This window comes from Alosa pseudoharengus, unplaced genomic scaffold (genome assembly GCF_046254945.1).
Source record: "Alosa pseudoharengus isolate Yale_2024_CS ecotype anadromous, Long Island Sound unplaced genomic scaffold, YU_APseudo_1.1 YU_APseudo_1.1_scf_16, whole genome shotgun sequence".
NCBI classification, from domain to species: domain Eukaryota; kingdom Metazoa; phylum Chordata; class Actinopteri; order Clupeiformes; family Clupeidae; genus Alosa; species Alosa pseudoharengus.
Window position 1 is genome coordinate 3,136,643 of NW_027468630.1, and position 20,000 is coordinate 3,156,642.

The 20,000-nt window shown below is 46.7% G+C and overlaps 1 protein-coding gene across 5 annotated transcripts in view; it reads right to left on the bottom strand.

Annotated features, from left to right (window-relative positions):
- Nucleotides 1-20,000, bottom strand: part of LOC143125327 (transcription initiation factor TFIID subunit 4) — a 111,510-nt gene that overhangs the window by 35,849 nt on the left and 55,661 nt on the right. For all 5 annotated transcript variants that reach the window (XM_076286681.1, XM_076286679.1, XM_076286680.1 and 2 more), the window contains 2 exons: nucleotides 16,019-16,144; nucleotides 11,688-11,744 (listed from right to left, as the gene is read on the bottom strand). In XM_076286681.1, the coding sequence (XP_076142796.1) occupies nucleotides 11,688-11,744; nucleotides 16,019-16,144 (183 nt within the window). The remainder of the gene's footprint in view (nucleotides 1-11,687; nucleotides 11,745-16,018; nucleotides 16,145-20,000) is intronic.

Here is a 20,000-nt window from a genome sequence, read left to right on the forward strand (position 1 = left end):
ACACACACACACAAACTCTTGCATCCAAACACAGGGATGCTCTCTATGGGCCAGACCCTCAAGAGACGCTGGGGAGCAGTCAGCCAAGGCTATGCAATTACATGTACAATGTACAATTTATAATACAATGTTGCCTGTACTTTTCATAAGAAATGGTAGATACTCAAACCATGATCTAAGATTAAAGATGATCTAACCTTGATCAAAGATCATCGGGCCATAATCTTTGAGCTGCTATGCCTTGCTTAAAGTCAGTAAAGGTACAGGGATACGGAGGTATGGCAACAAGGGCCCCTGCCTCGGACCAAACCCCAACAGATAATCGCACCCCACTCTAATCCAGTGGCATTGTGCCACTCCAGGGGATGTGGCAGTAAGGTACCGTGGCGTGGCTGGCACCAGGATGCCAGGATGCCATCTCTGCCCATCAGCTGGCACCAGGTCTCGGGCAGCGAGCGCCCACGGGGGACAGTCTGCGTGGGCAGATTTATGGTGCTGTGATGCACGCAGACGCACTCCGCGTCATCTGCAGAGCACTGTTGTCAGCATGCGATCAATGCCACTGAAAGATGGCTGGTGATGGTTGGGAGACGCCCCGTTCTCCTGAGGCAAGACAGACTGACAGGTCTGTAATATGGGTTTAGGCACTACACAGTACAGAGCAGCAGAGATCTGTTGAGCAGGTCTAGGCTTCGCAACTACACTGTGTGTTGAAGACTGACTGGACCTACACGACTGTGTATACCAAACATGGCCGAATTACTCCAAATAAATTATATCTGCTAAATAACTTATTGATTATCTCACAACTACCAGTAGCCTACATCTTACTGTAAAGGTTGAAAGCTAAAATATCTGCAGGGCTCAATGCTGTGACCATCAAAAGTCTCATTAAAAAAAAAAAAAAAAAAACATCACCAAAACTCACCATATGTGAGACCACCCACCATATGTTCATTTTTCCCCTACCTTTCAATAGGCATTAGAAATATAGATCTGGAGAGTTCGATCAATACAGGCGCTGGAATATGCGCTACCTCCCCAAGCTTTACTTAAATACCAGAGAAGGCTTTGGCCCTGACTGGCCTTTGAGGGGCAGGACGTCATGCTTGTAAGCTGAAATGGCTTTCCAAAGGTCACGGCCAGCAGGACATGTCCGAGTCTCGCCACAGCATCCCTAGCGCACTCATCTATATCTGCGCCTCAGATTGGAAAAGAGGGACGGGGGGTGGGGGGGGGCTGGCGGTTCAAATGCACACAGAGTATTTACGGCCCCAGTGCAATTACTTTGTGACTGCAGGCGTTTGTTTCCAGGGGACACCAATGGCTCTGAGGAAGAAGCACGAGAAAGCCTCCCTGCATCTCCACGGGCTTCATAAACACCGCCACTCACGTAGTCAGACACTGTGTGTGTGTGTGTGTGTGTGTGTGTGTGTGCCTGCCCAAGGGGATGCAGCATATGCAACATTCTACCCAGAGTAAGATTATATACATGTGTGTGCGGCCATGGCATTGCGAGTGTGTGAGAACACTAGCATACAATCACTAAAAAATCACAAATGCTGGTAATGTTATAAAAAATGTGCAATAATAAGTGAACACACTGTCAGTAAAAACCATAACACAATTTCTACAGTCAACCAAATCAGCCTAATCAGGACAAATAGTGTCTGTGCAATGCTATGCAATGCTATGCTATAAATAACACAACATCCTGTTTTTTGAGAAGCAATGGAGAGCTGCAGTATGAGCGGTGGGAAGTAGCCTATAATGACCAGATCAATGGCGGTTAGCATCCAGATCTGGCCCCGGTTTGGTTAGTAATACCCCCTAATGCCCCTACACAGAGACCGACAGAGGCAGAAAAACAACATCCTGACAGGCAACCTGGCCTTCTCCGTCTCTGCAGCTCAAACAAAGGCTCCTCTTGCAGATGCACACACACACACACACACACACACACACACACACACACACACCCCCATTTGCCCCTTAGGCCTGCCCCAGGCTTTGCAGACAGTAACAGACAGATGTCCTTGGTGGAGCGGAACGCATGTGTGAGCCTGACGTTGAGGAGGAGGAGGAGGAGGAAGGGGGGTGGGGGAGGGGGGTGGCAGCCCAAGTGAAGGGGGTTTAAAGAAAACCGTCAGGGGTCCGATGATGATCCTCAACCCTCCCGACTCCCCGTCCTCAGGGACATAACACACACACACACACACACACACACACACAGAGGGGTCACATGGATGGGTGTAAGAGAGTGTCAGTTTATGCATGCGTGCGTGCGTGCGTGCGTGCGTGCGTTCAGGGCTTCACACGGCCATTTCCTTACAAAGCTGCCTCGTGCACACTTTGCTTCCGGGGCATCTAGGCACTTCTGCAGGAACATCTGCAAGCTGTGGGCTCCTTTTGCATCCTGTGTGTGTGTGTGTGTGTGTGTGTGTGTGTGTGTGTGGACTGTGCACGCACACAGGCTCACACTCCGCCTCTGGCTCCTCCACCGACAGAGGTCAGGCCAGTGGGGAGATGGGGGTGGGGGAGAGAGGAGAGCAGAGAAAAGGGCTGGCCTTCAAACACGAGATGGTGTGATATGGTGCTACGTGTGCCAGCACCCTCCCTTGCCAACTAATTAATACATAACAGTTAATTACATTAACTTTCATTTACTCAATTATTTAGTGACGCTCGGTTCCATGTGCTGGCTTAACAGGGACACAGAACACACACTGGAATGCAAACATGTACTCAGACACAAGCCTACAGAGTCACTTAGGTGATCAGTCCATCAGATTGGTTAATGCCAGCATGTCAATCCTATACATTAAGATAGCCTATACCTGCTCCTATTTCTGCTTCTCTTGATTGCACATCTATATATAAAACAGGGACCATATTGTTTGAAATGATGCCGATGCCCTTTTTCTCCAGCCCAACCAAAGGGAGAGGCGGGCCAGGTGTGCGCCCAGCAGCTTGTTGTGCCACACTGACACTTCCGTCCTTGCCAACTTCAGCAAAACACCCTTCAAAGACGTGACCGCAGGGGAGAAAGGGGACAGAAAGAGAGAATGAGAGAGGAAAAAAATGAGAGAGAATAGAGAGCGAGAGAGAGAGAGTGTCTGTGGAGAACCCTCAACATATGAGCCTCACAGACTGGCGAGAGACGAACTCAGATCTCTCTCTCTCTCTCTCTCTCTCTCCCTCTCTGGTGCTCTGAAAGGGCTTGGGCGCGCCAGACCTGTTGTCAAGGGCCAACCACCAATTATTCAGTGCTAGAAGCTTCTCTCCAGGCACAGGTCATTAAGAGTGCATGGTCTTTCTGACCTCATGCAGGCACACACACACTACACCGATTCACCCCCACACATTCATATTCATACGCATCTTATTTGCAGAAATTAAGAGGCGCTAAAAGTGTGTGTACGACACACGACCTTGCGCTACGTGCCGCATGCTAATGAGGTTGAAATAACGAGGCGGTGAAGGTGGTGGTGGTGGTGGTGGTGTCAGCGAGCAGGGGGCCATGACGCCGGAGCGTCTGAGCGTTTGTTCAGTGGAACGCTTGCGAGGTACGCGGGGTTAAGCAGTGCCGCGCTGGAAAGGCCCTGATAAGCACATTTAAAGGCAGACTTCACATCGCGCCCGCTGTCACGCACCGCGTCGACACTGGAGCTGATCATTAAAAATAATGCTTATCTAAGGGGAAAAATGTTCCCCACTTGAAAATGTTTCGTTCGCTTTTGTGTTTTTTTTTCTCCTCCCTGCACATTCCTCCTTGCTTGGGCTAGCACTCTTCTCCCTCCGCCTCTCCGCCTCTCTTCTCTTCAACCCTCTCTTTTTACCATAAGTGAGATTCAGTGCTCGTCACCTGCTATTGATCACATGTAATTTGCATCCCGGCGAAGATGTGAACCCAGATTGCGCACGGCGAGAGGAGGACTGCACCGATGATTTATTCATTTCCAAATCAAAAAAAGAAGAAGAAGAAGGAGGAGGAGAAGAAGAAGAAGGAGAGGAGGAAAGAGAGGAGAAAAAAAGTGAAGGTAGATGAGAGGAGAAGCTTCAGAGATGGAGGGAGACTGGAGGCAGTACGGCTGGGCTCCTCTTCCTCTCTAACTCCCTTCCCCTCTCTCTCTGCCTGAAGCCCCCGGGCTCTTGGTGTGCAAGTCCTTCTAATTAACAAGGTGAATCATGCCGCCTCTCTCTAATTAGGCAACATGACAATCTAATGGAAACATGCGGGCAGAGCTGGCACACTTAGAATCACCTCACAAAGGCGCCCTGCACCCCCCTCCATCTACCCCCTCCCCCCCCCCCCCCCATTGCCGCCTGCACCCTCCCCACCCACCAGCCTCTGAGCTGCTGATCTGGCCTAAGAGCTCATAGAGGCGCAGAGGAGGATCTGGGCACGCTTACTTTCACTCACACACACACACACACACACACACACACACACACACACACACACACACACAAAAGGTGGAATGGAAGGCACACAGGGTCAGAGGTGGGCTGAGTGTGTGGGTGGGTGTGTGTGCGTGCGTGTGTGTGTGTTCCGAGTTAAGAGTTGCAATTCTTTACTTTCCCTCCTCGTTTGGTAACTGTATAACTCAAACCTGTCCTCCCACCCATCTCCTCTCCTCTCCTCTCCGTTCCTCCCACCCACCTCCTCTCCTCTCCTCCGTTCCTCGCTCCCTCTCTCCTCTCCTCCGTTCCTCACTCCCTCTCTCCTCTCCTCTCCTCTCCTCCGTTCCTCACTCCCTCTCTCCTCTCCTCCGTTCCTCACTCCCTCTCTCCTCTCCTCCGTTCCTCACTCCCTCTCTCCTCTCCTCCGTTCCTCGCTCCCTCTCTCCTCTCCTCTGTTCCTCACTCCCTCTCTCCTCTCCTCCGTTCCTCCCACCTCTCTCCTCTCCTCTCCTCCGTTCCTCACTCCCTCTCTCCTCTCTCCTCTCCTCCGTTCCTCACTCCCTCTCTCCTCTCCTCCGTTCCTCACTCCCTCTCTCCTCTCCTCCGTTCCTCCCTCCCTTTCTCCTCTCCTTCGTCCCAGGCAGGGAAGGCAGGCTGGCAGCTCGCCACGAGCGTAGCTCCTTGTACCCAATTCCCTTGGTGCCAGAGTCCCAGGGAGTGTGAGCACAAAGAGAAGTGTTCTCCTTACGGGGCTCCGACGCCGGCCCTCCACCACCGAGCCAACGCTGCTATCTCGCTCGCAGGCAAATCTCCCTTTTTTGTTGTTCTCTTCTCCTCTCCCCTCTCTCCCGCTCCCTCTCCCTCTCATTATGGCACTTTGTAATATAGGAAAACACACAGGAACACCAAAGGTATTTTTAAAAGCTGGGGCTGTTTTTTTCCTTGTGATATGACTTGAGGAAAAAAAACGAGAGAAAGAAGAAGTGAAGGCGAGAGTGCCAACAACAAAGTAACAAATAAAAATAGTCAGAACAGCCCGTTATTTAGCCTATGCACATTTTGTCTTCAAAACACATCTTTATTATGTGATACTTTTAATTAAAAATTAAATAACCAGCTTTGATCTATCAAATAATTAAACTGAAAACACAATGGGCAATTAAAAAGACATTCGCAGTACATTTGTAACTGTAATGGATATCTCCATTAATGTAAATGATAATCAGAGTCTTCTGGGAGGCGGAGGAGAGGAAATGGGAAAGATGTGCCAACGCGTCCTGTCCCCCCGTGCTGTGACGGCCTCGACGAGCGGTGCAAACGAGCGTCAGGAGCCCAGTCCGAAGACGAGCAGGGGACGAGAGTTACGACCGTGTTTTGCGACACACATAAAACATTTATAGTCGACGCTTAAAAACTCGGCAGTGGCAAAGGTTGGACATTTCGGAGAGGGAGAGCCATGCACTGGCCACTGGTTCCAGCTGGCAGGCCTTGTGTGCTCGCCTGCATCACGGAGGGTCCGTTTAATCTTCATCCTCCGCACCCTCCTCATCAAAACAGAGTTATGGAACCTTTAGGAGTCCTTCCAAAATTGTTCAACATAATTGTGAGGCTGGTGATTGAGACTACATTTGGTGCACCGAATCAGATGATGTCTCCATCAATTTCCTGTACGATTCGCAGGATTCCAGCATTTGGCCTACACCAGCGCACCTTTTGCACAACAACCGGGAGTAGTTTACATGCAGTCTGCCATCATGCCATTGCAAACTCTCTCTGAGGCAGCACAGAGAACAGAAAAATCAGGATGATATCAGTAACGCTGCTATGCAGAGAAACAAACACTACAAACCCACTGTGTTTCTCACTTCAACTCTGACTCATTTGCCGATGCCAATTTCTTGTAAGGTGTCCATTCACCATAAGGCCTTCCCAATACAATCTGAAGTCTCCACACACACACACACACATATTCCAGTTCTTGACATGCTGGCTCAGTGACATAGCTGTCACATGGCAGACCCTTGTTGAAACACACATGGCCTTTTGGGCAAATAGATGTATACACACTACACCATATGCCCCTGTAATTGGGACTGTGTATGGGTGAAGGCAGACCGAGGCAACCGTGGCACAGAATGCAGTGTGTGCTTTATATGCAATGCCGGCGAGCAAATGAGGCAACACACACACACACACACACACACACACACACACACACACACAAAAATGCACGCACATACACACATGCCTCCAAAGCGCCCGAGGTGGAAAAATATTTGAGGAAAATTATTCTAACAAAAAGCTGCAGAGAGTCCCATCGGACAGCTCTCCCGTTCTCTCACACGAGGCTGGGATCACTCCCAGCTACACAAGCAGAGCATTGCTGCAAGGACAAAGCATCACTGCGGATGGATGGATAGATAGAGTGAGAGAGCGGAGGAGAGAAAGAAAGGCAAAGCAAGACAAAAAGAAAGACAGAAAGAAAGAGAGAAAGAAAGGGAGGGGTGGAAAAACTGACTGGGCTTGAGATCTGGTCTGTGGTAAAAGGCGGACAGACTTGAGATGTCATTCAGTAAAGGCGCAGAATTGAAGATTGCAGCAAGGCCTCTTCAAAGCGCCCAGATCCCTTTCCTCGACACAGCTGTGGAGTTAGCGAGACTTTGTGTGTGTTGTGCTTTACATCAGAGGCCTACAGAGTTGACAGAAGGAGAAAGATAGCGATGGAACAGCCTCACTACCCATCACAGTTCGCACTGTGTTGCTCTTACAACACTATTGCGTTTCAAAGCCAGTCAGTCAGACACAGTTAGCTGGCTAGTTGTGCGTGGACAGGGGTATCCATTCCTACTGGTGAGGAGATTTGGGGGGTGGGGTGGGTGGGTGGGGGGGGGGGTTGCAACAGTTAAGACACTACAGTGGACCAAGTTCTTCATTAACTCATTCCATCTTAGGTGTTGCACATATTCAAGGTTAAAAAAAAATGTATCCTACAAACCATGAACAATGAGCTGTCCAAGTTGGAACATTTTTAAGTGTCCTCGAAAGTGACACCAAAAGGTTTAACTTGATGAAGTTAATTCTAAGATAGATCCATCCACCCTTTCTGCTTTATGGACATTCTAAAGCACATCTAAATTTGTACTACTTCTATTAGGTCTTCGGCATCTCATATCGGAGGCTGAAATTACTTTTATCAAGCCACCGCAGAAATGCATCTGGACTTGAAGGAGGGGACAATTTTCTTCCCCCACAACCAGGAAGTAACGTACATCTAATGAGTTCAATCAACTGGGTCAGTCCATGGACGGAGGGCAACCACAGAGCTACTTTTCCTTCCTGGATATAACTCCAAAGGCCTCTGGCAGGGCGTTTCTCAAACCTGTGGTCAGTTCTGAGGGCTGCGTTCTCCATTGCAGCGTCTAGACGCTGAGTGGACCCCCCACCCCTACCCCACCCCCACCTTCACCCCGTGGGGCCTGGGGACTGGCCAGGAATGATGAATCTGTGGCCGCAGTGTGTGCTGACACGGTGATGCATCTGCTATCGCCCCGACACACTCCGCTTTTGAAGTGGTGTGTGTGGGGGGGTGTGTGAGCGTGTCTGTGTCGATGCACGCGTGTGTGTGTGTGTGTGTTTGAGTTGGAGGGCGTCTAAGTGGAGTGCTTTTCTCAGGCCACACCATAGGGGCAGCAAGAGGAATTAAGTGGCAACAACAGAAAAGATGAAGCCAGATGGGGGCAATATTGACAGATTTGGGCTCTCACTCCATCCTCCTCTTGCTCTCTATTACACACACACACACACACACACACACACACACACACACACACACACACACACACACACACACACACACACACACACACACACACACACACACACACACACACACACACACACACACACACACACACACACACACACACACACACACACACACACACACACACACACACACACACACACACACACACACACACACACACACACACACACACTACACTGGGGCTGGGTAGAAAAAAAAAGAAGAGTGTTAAAACTGATTTTGAAATTTGGCACAGAGAAAGAAAGAAAATAGAGCAAAAACTCTAGATTGAGCCTCACATTAAATGAAGCCACAATTTCAGCAAAGTGAAAAAGAGAAGCTCTTTAAAATTCCGAGTGAAAATGAGCGGGAGCGGTAGCTGCTTACTGCGTAGCGAGAAAAGAGAGAGAGAGAGAGAAAGAGAGAGAGAGAGAGAGAGAGAGAGAGAGAGGGAGGGAGGGAGAGAGAGAGAGAGAGAGAGAGAGAGAGAGAGAGAGAGAGAAAGAGAGAGAGAGAGGGAGGGAGGGAGAGAGAGAGAGAGAGAGAGAGAGAGAGAGAAAGAGCTTCTCACAGGAGCTAATCTGGCAGCATCCAGATGATGAGCCGGCTGCCACTTAACGGGGAGGAGATCCACTTTGATCACAAGGCCCCCGGCACAGCCACGCCGCAGCCTATCAGCACCCTGCCTCCATTTGCATATGCAGGGGACCGGTTGGGAGGCGAGGATCCACTAACAGGAAGAGAGAAAGGGTGGTGGTGGTGGTGGTGGTGGGAGAAGGTGGGGGTGTGTGTGTGTGTATATGTGTGTGTGTGTGACTGGGAGGAAGAGGATGCCTGCTGTGGATGGAGGTCCAGCATTTTCATCATCATCAGGCAGCTTTCGTTATCAACATCATCATCGTGGAGACAGCTGCCTGCCATCGTCGACAGCATTTTTATCACCTACTGCTGCAGGCCTCTTTAGAGACTTCGCTCCAGTTTTCAGGCTGATCTCCCTAATGGAATCTTCGTCTTCACCGTCGCCATTATTTCAGCTCAAGATGTTTTACATTAATGAGCACCTCATCCAAACTGGTGACATCACAGCATCCAAATCAACCTGAACATCTTCCTTATCAACATCACCACCTTCGTCACCATCGTCCTCCTCCTCATTGTAAATCATCCCATCATAGTCATCACAACTTTTTACCTTCATTATACTCTCCTTCTGTTTTTAACAACTAGCAAGTAGCTTTCATTTCACACTAAACAGCAGCTTCACATCTCCCTCCTCTGCAGGCTGATGGGATGGTGTTTTATAAGAGATGCCGTATCTGGGTCTTACTTTTTGTGTCTTTCCAGGGCTTATTTCCCACTGCTGTCAGGCAAAAGTAAACAAGCACACTAGCGTGTGTGCGCGCGCACACACACACACACACACACACACACACACACACACACACACACACACACTCATATGAAAAGCATACAATCTTTCTTTCTCTCTCTCTTTCCATCTCTCTCACACACACACACGAGAGAGAGAGTATTTCTCTCACAAACACACACACACACACATACACACACAATCACACAGAGCAAGTGTACAACCACACTCAAGTGCACAGAAATGTTCACATGCACATACTGAAGACACACATGGAGGCCCTTGTCATCTCCCAACCATAATCTTAACTATCTCTCTCACACATGCGGGGCTTTCCAGCAGAACATCCCCAGCACAACTACTGGTCTACTTTTTCTCCCCTCATCCACTGGGAATTTGTGGGCTTATAATGCAGCCTTCTTCATAATTAGACGATAAAAGCAAGTTTTTCTCTCTCTCTTTTAACACAGACATCTGGTGTTAATGGTGGATATTCCTGATTTCCTCACATCAGGAAGGCAGAATGTTTTACTGGAGCTGAAGGAAAACAGAATGTGGCTGTCTACGTATACGTGTACGTGTGTGTGTGTGTGTGTGAGTGTGTGTGTGTGTGTAAATGTATGAAAGAGAGGAAGTGTGTGCATCAGCAACACAGAGAAAAGGTTTCTAATAGAAGCAGTGGTGAATAGAAGGAGTTGCCTAAATAATCTGCGTATGAAAGGGGTGTCACATATGGACATCAGTTGCCTAAATAATCTGCGTATGAAAGGGGTGTCACATATGGACATCAGTTGCCTAAATAATCTGCGTATGAAAGGGGTGTCACATATGGACATCAGTTGCCTAAATAATCTGCGTATGAAAGGGGTGTCACATATGGACATCAGTTGCCTAAATAATCTGCGTATGAAAGGGGTGTCACATATGGACATCAGTTGCCTAAATAATCTGCGTATGAAAGGGGTGTCACATATGGACATCAGTTGCCTAAATAATCTGCGTATGAAAGGGGTGTCACATATGGACATCAGTTGCCTAAATAATCTGCGTATGAAAGGGGTGTCACATATGGACATCAGTTGCCTAAATAATCTGCGTATGAAAGGGGTGTCACATATGGACATCAGTTGCCTAAATAATCTGCGTATGAAAGGGGTGTCACATATGGACATCAGTTGCCTAAATAATCTGCGTATGAAAGGGGTGTCACATATGGACATCAGTTGCCTAAATAATCTGCGTATGAAAGGGGTGTCACATATGGACATCAGTTGCCTAAATAATCTGCGTATGAAAGGGGTGTCACATATGGACATCAGTTGCCTAAATAATCTGCGTATGAAAGGGGTGTCACATATGGACATCAGTTGCCTAAATAATCTGCGTATGAAAGGGGTGTCACATATGGACATCAGTTGCCTAAATAATCTGCGTATGAAAGGGGTGTCACATATGGACATCAGTTGCCTAAATAATCTGCGTATGAAAGGGGTGTCACATATGGACATCAGTTGCCTAAATAATCTGCGTATGAAAGGGGTGTCACATATGGACATCAGTTGCCTAAATAATCTGCGTATGAAAGGGGTGTCACATATGGACATCAGTTGCCTAAATAATCTGCGTATGAAAGGGGTGTCACATATGGACATCAGTTGCCTAAATAATCTGCGTATGAAAGGGGTGTCACATATGGACATCAGTTGCCTAAATAATCTGCGTATGAAAGGGGTGTCACATATGGACATCAGTTGCCTAAATAATCTGCGTATGAAAGGGGTGTCACATATGGACATCAGTTGCCTAAATAATCTGCGTATGAAAGGGGTGTCACATATGGAAATCAGAAGCTTTCCTCACACATGTTAAAGGGAGAGTGTGTTACCTGTACGGACATCAATCAACCCAAAATCATCCCTCAAACTTTTTCCCCCCCTCTTCAAGCACCCACGCACCCCCCCCCCCCCCCACACACACACACACTCACTCATCCCCCTCTATTTTTTTTCTCGTCAGATTTTAAATGGCATTACATATGTAGCACGGCATGAAAAATTAATATGCTGAAGCCGTGAAAATGTCAAGGGTAATGATCTCCACGGCGCTTACCTCCTTAGCTTTCTGCTTCAGCCGAGCCTGCTCTGGGTCCTCTTGCCTCGAGCGACTCTGCGTTTGGGAAAGAGAGCAGGAAAGAGAGAGAAGAGAAAGGAGAAAATAAGATAGAGAGAAAGAAAGAGCATGAGAGAGAGAGAGAGAGAAGACAGAAGGGGAGAGAAGACGGTGGGGGAAAAAAGCGACACAGGTTAACAGCTGGTTCCAGGACCCCCTCATCTGTTGCGGTGAGTACAGAAATAGCGGCGGATGGAGCAGGGAGCTGGGGAACAGGATGCGGGGTGTCAAGGACGGCGCGTTTGAACCCAGAGGAGAGCGATGGGCTGCCTGCGGGCCCTGCCCTCTGCTCCTGCTCCAAATCGGGCCCGTAAATAAGCCGCCGCCGGCACCTCCTAATCAAAAGATGTTATTAAAAATTCCTCCTCTTCAGCTACAGGCAAGGGGGGTGGGGGAGAAAAGCCACGCTAAAACTCAGACAAGTCAGATATACATCTCTCTTTCTCTCCCTGTGTCTGTCTGTCTCTCTCTCTTTCTCTATCTCATATCCTCTCCTCTCAGTCTCTCTCTCCCCCCATCTTACACTCTGCTTTTCCCTCTATTGTTCCATTTCTACTGGCTTTCAAAGTCGTTCATTTATCATATAGGAATAGAAGCCAAGAGCAGTTAATCAGGCAAAGTTAGTCCTTCATTCCATCACTTTGAATAACAACTCAGAGAGGCAGTGCCAATTTTGACCGCTTGGCCCCCAACTACCTAAATTTAACTTAGCAGCTAATAAGTCCAAATCCACATACTTTAGCAACTGCCGACTGTTAACAGCTCCCTTAGCTAAAATTAAATAGCTAGGATAGCTAGGTCAACTGGCACGAGACCTATGACTATGCCATGAGTTATTGCTCTATTTTAGTCACTATACTAGAAATCTGTCTCCGGCTTGTGTGAGGTTTGCACTCACTATTCTCTAACATGCTGTTACATGTAGAAATGAGGACACTTACAGCAGAGAACTTTGCTGTGATTGCTGAAAGGGGTGATTCATTATCAATTACGGACCGTTCTCAATCTGACGTTGTTTTGGATCTTGTATGCAAGAGGTTTATCCCTCATTTTCTTTCTCTCTGTCTCAGTGCCCAGACTTCTTTTTTCATGCCCCTTCATCACTCTCCATTCCTCAGTCTAGTTCTCTCTATTACTAATCATTTCCTCTCGTACTCAATATTCTTTTTATTAGTGCCCTTTTGTGAAGCTGCAGCTCTCTTTTGTGCAACTTTGCTAAAAGATTAGCCTGTTCAGACTGATTTCATGGTACAAGCTTGATAGGCATGTAGCATTTGGATGGCCCATCATTATTCTCTCATGTTACTTTTAATCCATTGCAGATAAAAGCTAGAGCGCAGGTACGAAACATAGATGCATAGATGCACACACACACACACACACACACACATCACACACACATCATCCTCAGTGACACAGGCAAGGCATCTGTGTAGTGTTTGAGAATGCACTGCAGATGGACAGGCCTGTGATGGACTGCCAACAGCATGAGTCATGCCTAATGCACCCCCTTAAGATAGATTCGGTGCTCTGTACAGGCATCTGTGTGTGTGTGTGTGTGTGTGTGAGAGAGCGAGAAAGAGAGGGAGAGAGAGAGACATACATATATATAAAGAGAGAGGAGAAAGACTGCAAATGGGTGCAAAAGAGAAATAAGGTGAATGTGTACTTATGAGTGTGCACATGAAAGAGATTGCAAGTGTGTGTAAAAAGGAATAAGTAAGACAGTGTGCAACTTAGAGCATAATTGTGTGTGTGTGTGTGTGTGTGTGTGTGGGAAAGAAGTGCGTGTGTGTATGTGTTTGTTTTCCCAGAAAATCTGTGTCTAACGGCACACCCCCCCCCCCCCCGTGCTATCGACTGCATGGCAGAGTGCTAAAGCGCAGCATGTGTGTGAGAGCGTGCAGGCTAACGGTGAACAGCATTTTAATTGCACAGCGCCTCCGTAATGGTCTCCTGCCTATGCAAACGGCCTCGCCTTCGGTCCACTTTTCGGCACGTGCTCTCTATCCATCCCTCCCTCTCTCCCTACCTCTCCCTCTCTGTCTCCCATTCTCTCCATCTCTCTCTCTCCCCCTTCTCCCTGGCTAATCAACATGGGCAGTCCCCCTACCCTTCTCGTGGATAATTGGCTTTAAATATATCAGGCGGTTCACGCACCGGCCGGTATCTTCAGCAGGACTAATGCGTTTGGCCTCTGGCCTGCTGTTTTTCGCTGCCCTGTCCCTGGAGTCTTGAGTCATGTTTGAAATGGACGTAGCAGAGAGGAGGAGGAGGAGGAGAAATTATTTTTTCGCCGGTCGCATTTTAGGGGTCAAGCTGATCCTGTGCCTGTGAGGGAGACCACTGGGGAGGATGGTTATACATGTCCCTGGTGCCGCCAACATGGGGGGGGGGGGGGTGTTTGCCCGTGCACCCCCCCCCACCCCACACCACCACCACCACCCGAGATGATTCTACTAATGCGTGCCTATGGTGAGAGGCAACAGAAAGGTCCATCCCCTTTTTAAACAGAGAGCATTCTGTTTCAATCCTCACATCTGTGTGTGTGTCATGGCTCAGGGTTCACAAAATCTGTCTCTCTCTTACACATCTAAACAAATCTGATTAAATATAAACTGGGAAATCTGGTGGGACATTAATTTCCAACAAACCCATCCATGCAACCTTGCACACACTAGGACTGCACGAAATTGGAAAAAAATGACAATTTTCTTCTATAATATAATCACATGAAAAAGTAAAACATTTTTTCACCAGGTGACAAGAATAGCTCAACTTGGAAAAAATAAATCATTCTAGAATGAGTTGGATGCCTTTTTAAGGACAGTATGCAGAAAAATACCAAAATGAAAAATGACTTTTTACTCAGAAGACTTTATTTGCAGTGTAAGCCATTCTTTCTTGAATGTTAATGATGATTTTGGAGGGGGAAATTAGGCTTACTATAGAATCAGCGTGATTCTATGTTTCTGAAAGATTAGTCATGGAAAATGAGAACCGTGCAAGTGTTTCTTGACTATTGTGATGACTATAAAGAAATAATATATTAGGCAGCCCCTGCGCGCGCGCACACACACACACACACACACACACACACACACACACACACACACACACACCCTCATCACTGCCATTAGGAGCAGGTTTCTGAGAGGAAGCCGGTGTTTGGCTCCATAAATCAGGGTCATCTCCCGGGCCAAAGTCAATGGGGTCGACGGGGCCCTTCAGCGCCCCCAGGTGAGAGGGAGTGGCCTTTCCCCGAAGCCAGTGCGGGCGCTCTGACATCATAATAACACCATTAACACGGAAAGGAGCTGCTTAACGGCACCACCGCGGCTCCAGCAGGAAATGAACTAATGAAGTCAGCCACTCGCTCTTCTCCAACGTGTGGATGTCTGGCTATGGGCAACACACACTCACTCTTGTTCACACACACACACACACACTAAGGGGAATTTATACAATGTGGTCCTGGGCATCAGAGGTCCAACCCTTAATGTAAGGACACCTAGAGGTCTGCTACGGACTGCACTACTACAGTTACGCTATCCTTTCTGTTAAGCCTGCTTATTGGAGGATACATTATATGAAGAGGGCTATTTAAGATGTACTTTCACTGAATGCCTGGAAACACAGGTAGAGAAAAACTGACCATATATACCAAAAGGAAACCTATATGTAAAAAAATCTGATCTGACATGGAGGGGTTTGAATGTTGAGAGTGAATATTAATTTACACGGTCAGTTTAGCAACATGCTGACTGAACAGCTGTCTAGGCTGTTACACTTGTAAAATGCTGGATGCCAAGCCCTTGTTATGTCCATGATATCAGCAGTACTGGCAGGGTCCTTCTGCTCAGGGCTGAACGCTCTCACATCCCATCTCAGGCACACAATGGGCAGCCCTGCCGCCTTGTCTGGCTGTCTCTAAGGACCCCAGGGGACACTTGCAGAGTCCGCCTCCTCTCGGTCCGTAGCAGTGATTGAGTCCTAACCTAATGCTCCGGCTTCAGCACTTACAGTGAAGCCGAAGTCTGCAGACCCCTGCTCAGCTCGTTCAGGTCATTCTCTCTCTCTCACACACACACACACACCTCACAAGTTTATCAGGGTGCTAATTTAGACATGTAGAAGGGGGTAAGATGGCATCTTTCAGCGTTCATTTTAGACATGCACTATTCATATGTAAAGTCAATTCAATGAATGAAAGAATGAACTTTCATCCAAAGTGAAGATTTTTGGTCTCAAAAAAGTGTTCTGGGACTCACTTTGGCTGCTTTGAGGAGAATCTCTCTCTCCTGCTCATCCTTCCTCTGCTTCTCAATCCTCTCAAGCTGCTCGAAAAACTTCAGCTGTGACCGTACGTCTGTCGACTGCTCATACCACTCATCATCCTGTGATCGAGAGAGAGAGAGAGAGAGAGAGAGAGAGAGAGAGAGAGAGAGAGAGAGAGAGATGAGAGAGAGAATAAAAGGAAGTGAAATTGATAGATTCAAGAAGAGGAACAAAGAATAAAAAGGAGCCAAGGGCAAAGAAGAAGAAGAAAAACATGAAGAGGAGAAAGAGGAGGAAGAAAGAAGGAGAAAGAAAGGAGGAAGAAAAGGAAGTAGAGGAAAAGCAGGATCAAGATGAACAGAGAAAGGGAGAGTTTTGTAATAGATTGGAGTGAAGAGGATAGGGAGGAGAGAGGGAAGCAAAAAGGGAAGGGGGAGGAAGACAGATTTAGAAAAACAAGTTAATAAACATTTGAGGTAAACTCTACTTGAGTGTCAACAATAAATAGGATAAACAGCTTAGGTGCCCTTCATAACAACATCAAACACATTATATTTCACTGTGGTGACAAGCGTTAAAAGACAAACAACAACACAAATAAAATATGAGCAACATTAAAGTTTCAGGTCTTGAGAAAGTTGAATGGCATCATTGGTGTTTATTTCTAAGAGCTTCCACTTATTTCCCCACAGTCTATCCATCTCCATATTTGAGTTCATCTTTCTCTTGCACTGCGTCTTGCGTGTGTGCGTGTGTGTGTGTGTGTGTGTGTTTCTGCATACCTATTTGTGACAGGGCATACTAGTGTGTGGAACTGTAGCAGAGTGTCTGTGTGTGTGTGTGTGTGTGTGTCTGCATACCTATTTGTGACAGGGCATACTAGTGTGTGGAACTGTAGCAGAGTGTCTGTGTGTGTGTGTGTGTGTGTGTGTGTGTGTGTGTGTGTGTGTGTGTGTCTGTGGCAAGGTGACTTCTAAGCATCTGCTCCCTCCTTTGTAGTGCGTTGAATGTGGCGCACTCTTTCAGGACGCTGGTGTGTTTTTTCGCTGATGTCGACACACACAGAGACAGCGCTCCGCACCTACCTACCACGCTTCCAACTCGCCTCATTTTCAAACCACAAAAGACAAGGGGGGGTGGGGAAGAAAGAAAGAAGAGACGAAAGACATTAGGGGCGGCCAGAGCGCGCGGGTACCCTGTCCTACCCACAAGTCACAGCAGACAAGCGAGGGAAAACAAAAGCCTTTCAAAAGTTCCAATATCTTAGTTGTGTTTGGCAGGAATGGAACAGTTGGCTTCCTATCCCAAACAAGCACACGCCCATCACTTAAAAGCTGCTCATGTTGTTGTTGTTGTTGTCGACGACGATGATGATGTCGCTACAGTATGCGCACTAGGGGTTATTTATGAGTAAACATCATAATATGGGTAAACTCACGTTTGAAATTGTCAAACAGGAAGGCTTTTTTTGATTTATTGATGCGCAAACGTCATGAATCCGAGGTTGCCCATCAACTACGGAGTGACAGGTACGTGTGGTTAACTTGTAAGGGGCGCACAATTTCTGAATCTAAAGCACTTCTTATGTCTTCTGAGGTTACTGTATTAGTGGTATGCGCCATCTCTCTGTGAAAGTCCACAGGGATATGTCACACTTAAAAACATTTGAATAAGAAGAACTACAACCATATACACATTTGCACTGTGAATAGACACCTGCTAGAAGTAAAGTTGTTCAAACAGAACAAGAATAAACTTTACAGTTTTTTGAGTGCGACTTGTTTGTATGTATGGAAATGAGCACTTAAAGGTTGTATCAGCGATTTCAGGCCCAAAAAAGGCCCAAACATAAATGATCACATTCATCTAATCTTTCCTAACTGCCTGCCCCATAAGCAGGCCGTCAAAAAAGCATGTCTCTGTAGGCAGCCTAGGCTCCGAGATCTGTACACAAAAACAATTGCTACCAACAAGGGTTGGCAACCACTCAAAGGCAAAACAAAGTGTTTTAACCAATAACCGACGAGATGCGTGTTTAGGAGAGTTTAAATTGCACGGGAGGGAGGGGGAGGGAGTAGTGAGCTAGCTCTCTGTTTTGTTTGAACATCAACAGAAGTGACGTATCCCAGCTAACGCTGATACAACCTTTAACTGTATCGTGTCATTATCATCAATGCATATATGCATATGTTTGAGAGGCATGTATATATTGGCCCAACATCAGTATTGGCCGATATCGGCCTTGTAGACTGATATCGGCTAACAGCAAACTTACGAAATGTTATGTACCGATAGCAGTTTGCTTATGTTCATCTGTTATGTTGCATCAAGTTTGCACTAGTTAAATGTTGTGTTATGTGTGTACTGGGCCATTCAGAGATGGTGCTATGAATGCCTGGAAAACTTGAAAATGGTTTTTGTAATGAATATTTTGTAATGAATATGGTTTTTGCAATGAATATGTAAACTTATTTTTTTTATGACTATTTCCTTGCCACTAAAGGGTATGATTAACTAGCCTGGTCCTTACCGCCTGTGACTACGTTTCTCTTCGTCATACAGTCTGGCACAATGTAATAAGAATCTGTCTCCGTAATGGGCGGATGCTTATTTTGAGGTTTAAAATCATTCGTTTAAAACTTAAAATCAAGGAGTTCCCTTAATCAATTAGCAACATTTGGTAATGATGTATGCTGTGCACCGAAATTCAGGCTCTTACGCTTACCACTTCCGCTTCCAGTTCAGGCTCTTACGCTTCCCACTTAAATTAATTCGGACCATCTGATAAATTAAACTTTTCCCAAAGCCAGTTGGAAGGAGAGCTACGACGTCATTGCCATTTATAAAATTGACAAGATAAGCCTCTTGTTCTTGCTTTAATTGCGTGATGCTCAACTTCGTGGATAGCTTCTAGCGTCTCTTTCTCCATCGCCATTGTTGCTAGCTGTTGAACTACAAGCTTCGCTGGACTCCAAGCAACTCGGCAAGTAAGTTCCGCGTCATTACTCAACTATGTGCTAGACTATGTGCGAGACCAAAATAAAAATTTGGGCAGAAGTACGTGGGATGGTAACGCCCAGGCTAATAATTAACAACAAAAAGGAAGTAAACAAAGAAATTTCACAATTAGCGTATCCCTAGTATGTGTGTGTGTGTTTGAAAGACAGACAGTCGCTGACTGTGTGTGTGTGTGTGTCTTTACTGGATGAATGGGCAAAAATTCCCACAGAGCCTCCAAAATGTTGCGTAAAGCTGTTATAGCTGCAAAGGGGGGACCAATTGCGTATTAATGCCTAAGGATTTAGAATGGGATGTCATTGAAGTTCTTCTGGGTGTAATAGCAAGCGTCCCGATACTTTGTCCATGAAGTGTATATTTGTAGGCCTATAGCAAGATGCTTCATGTAGTTCCTTTATTTTCTGGCTTACCTAACTACCTAACAAGCTGTTTTACAGTATTCTGGTTGAACATGTATGACTGGTGTCTTTCTCTGTTATATTGGTTGAATTAGACTTCAATATCAATGTCCATAATTTACTTGATAGACACTCTACTCTATTTACTAGGGTACTGTCATTATGAAATAAAAGTGGTTGTTTTATTTAAAATATTGCTGCATTGATGATGAGTCATAAAGGCATTCCCAGATAGCAAGAGGCTGGCGGACACTGTCGGTCCATTGGGGGCATAGCTGGCGGTCCATTGGGGGCATAGCTGGCGGTCCGCTGGCATTTTGCTCATCGGTTCTCTGGCGGTCCGCTGGCGGGTTGCCGACAAATTGACCAATATTATTGGTCTATTGGTCTAAAATCTTTTTCATTTGTTCAGTTATACTCCATATATCATTTAATTAACTTTTCTTAATATTCATGACAAGTTCAGTTTAAAGAGATGGTGGTCCAACGGCGGACCACAAGTGGCACGCCATCGGCGGCACACCACCAATCTGGTAGCCATAGAATTCAAAGACAATGA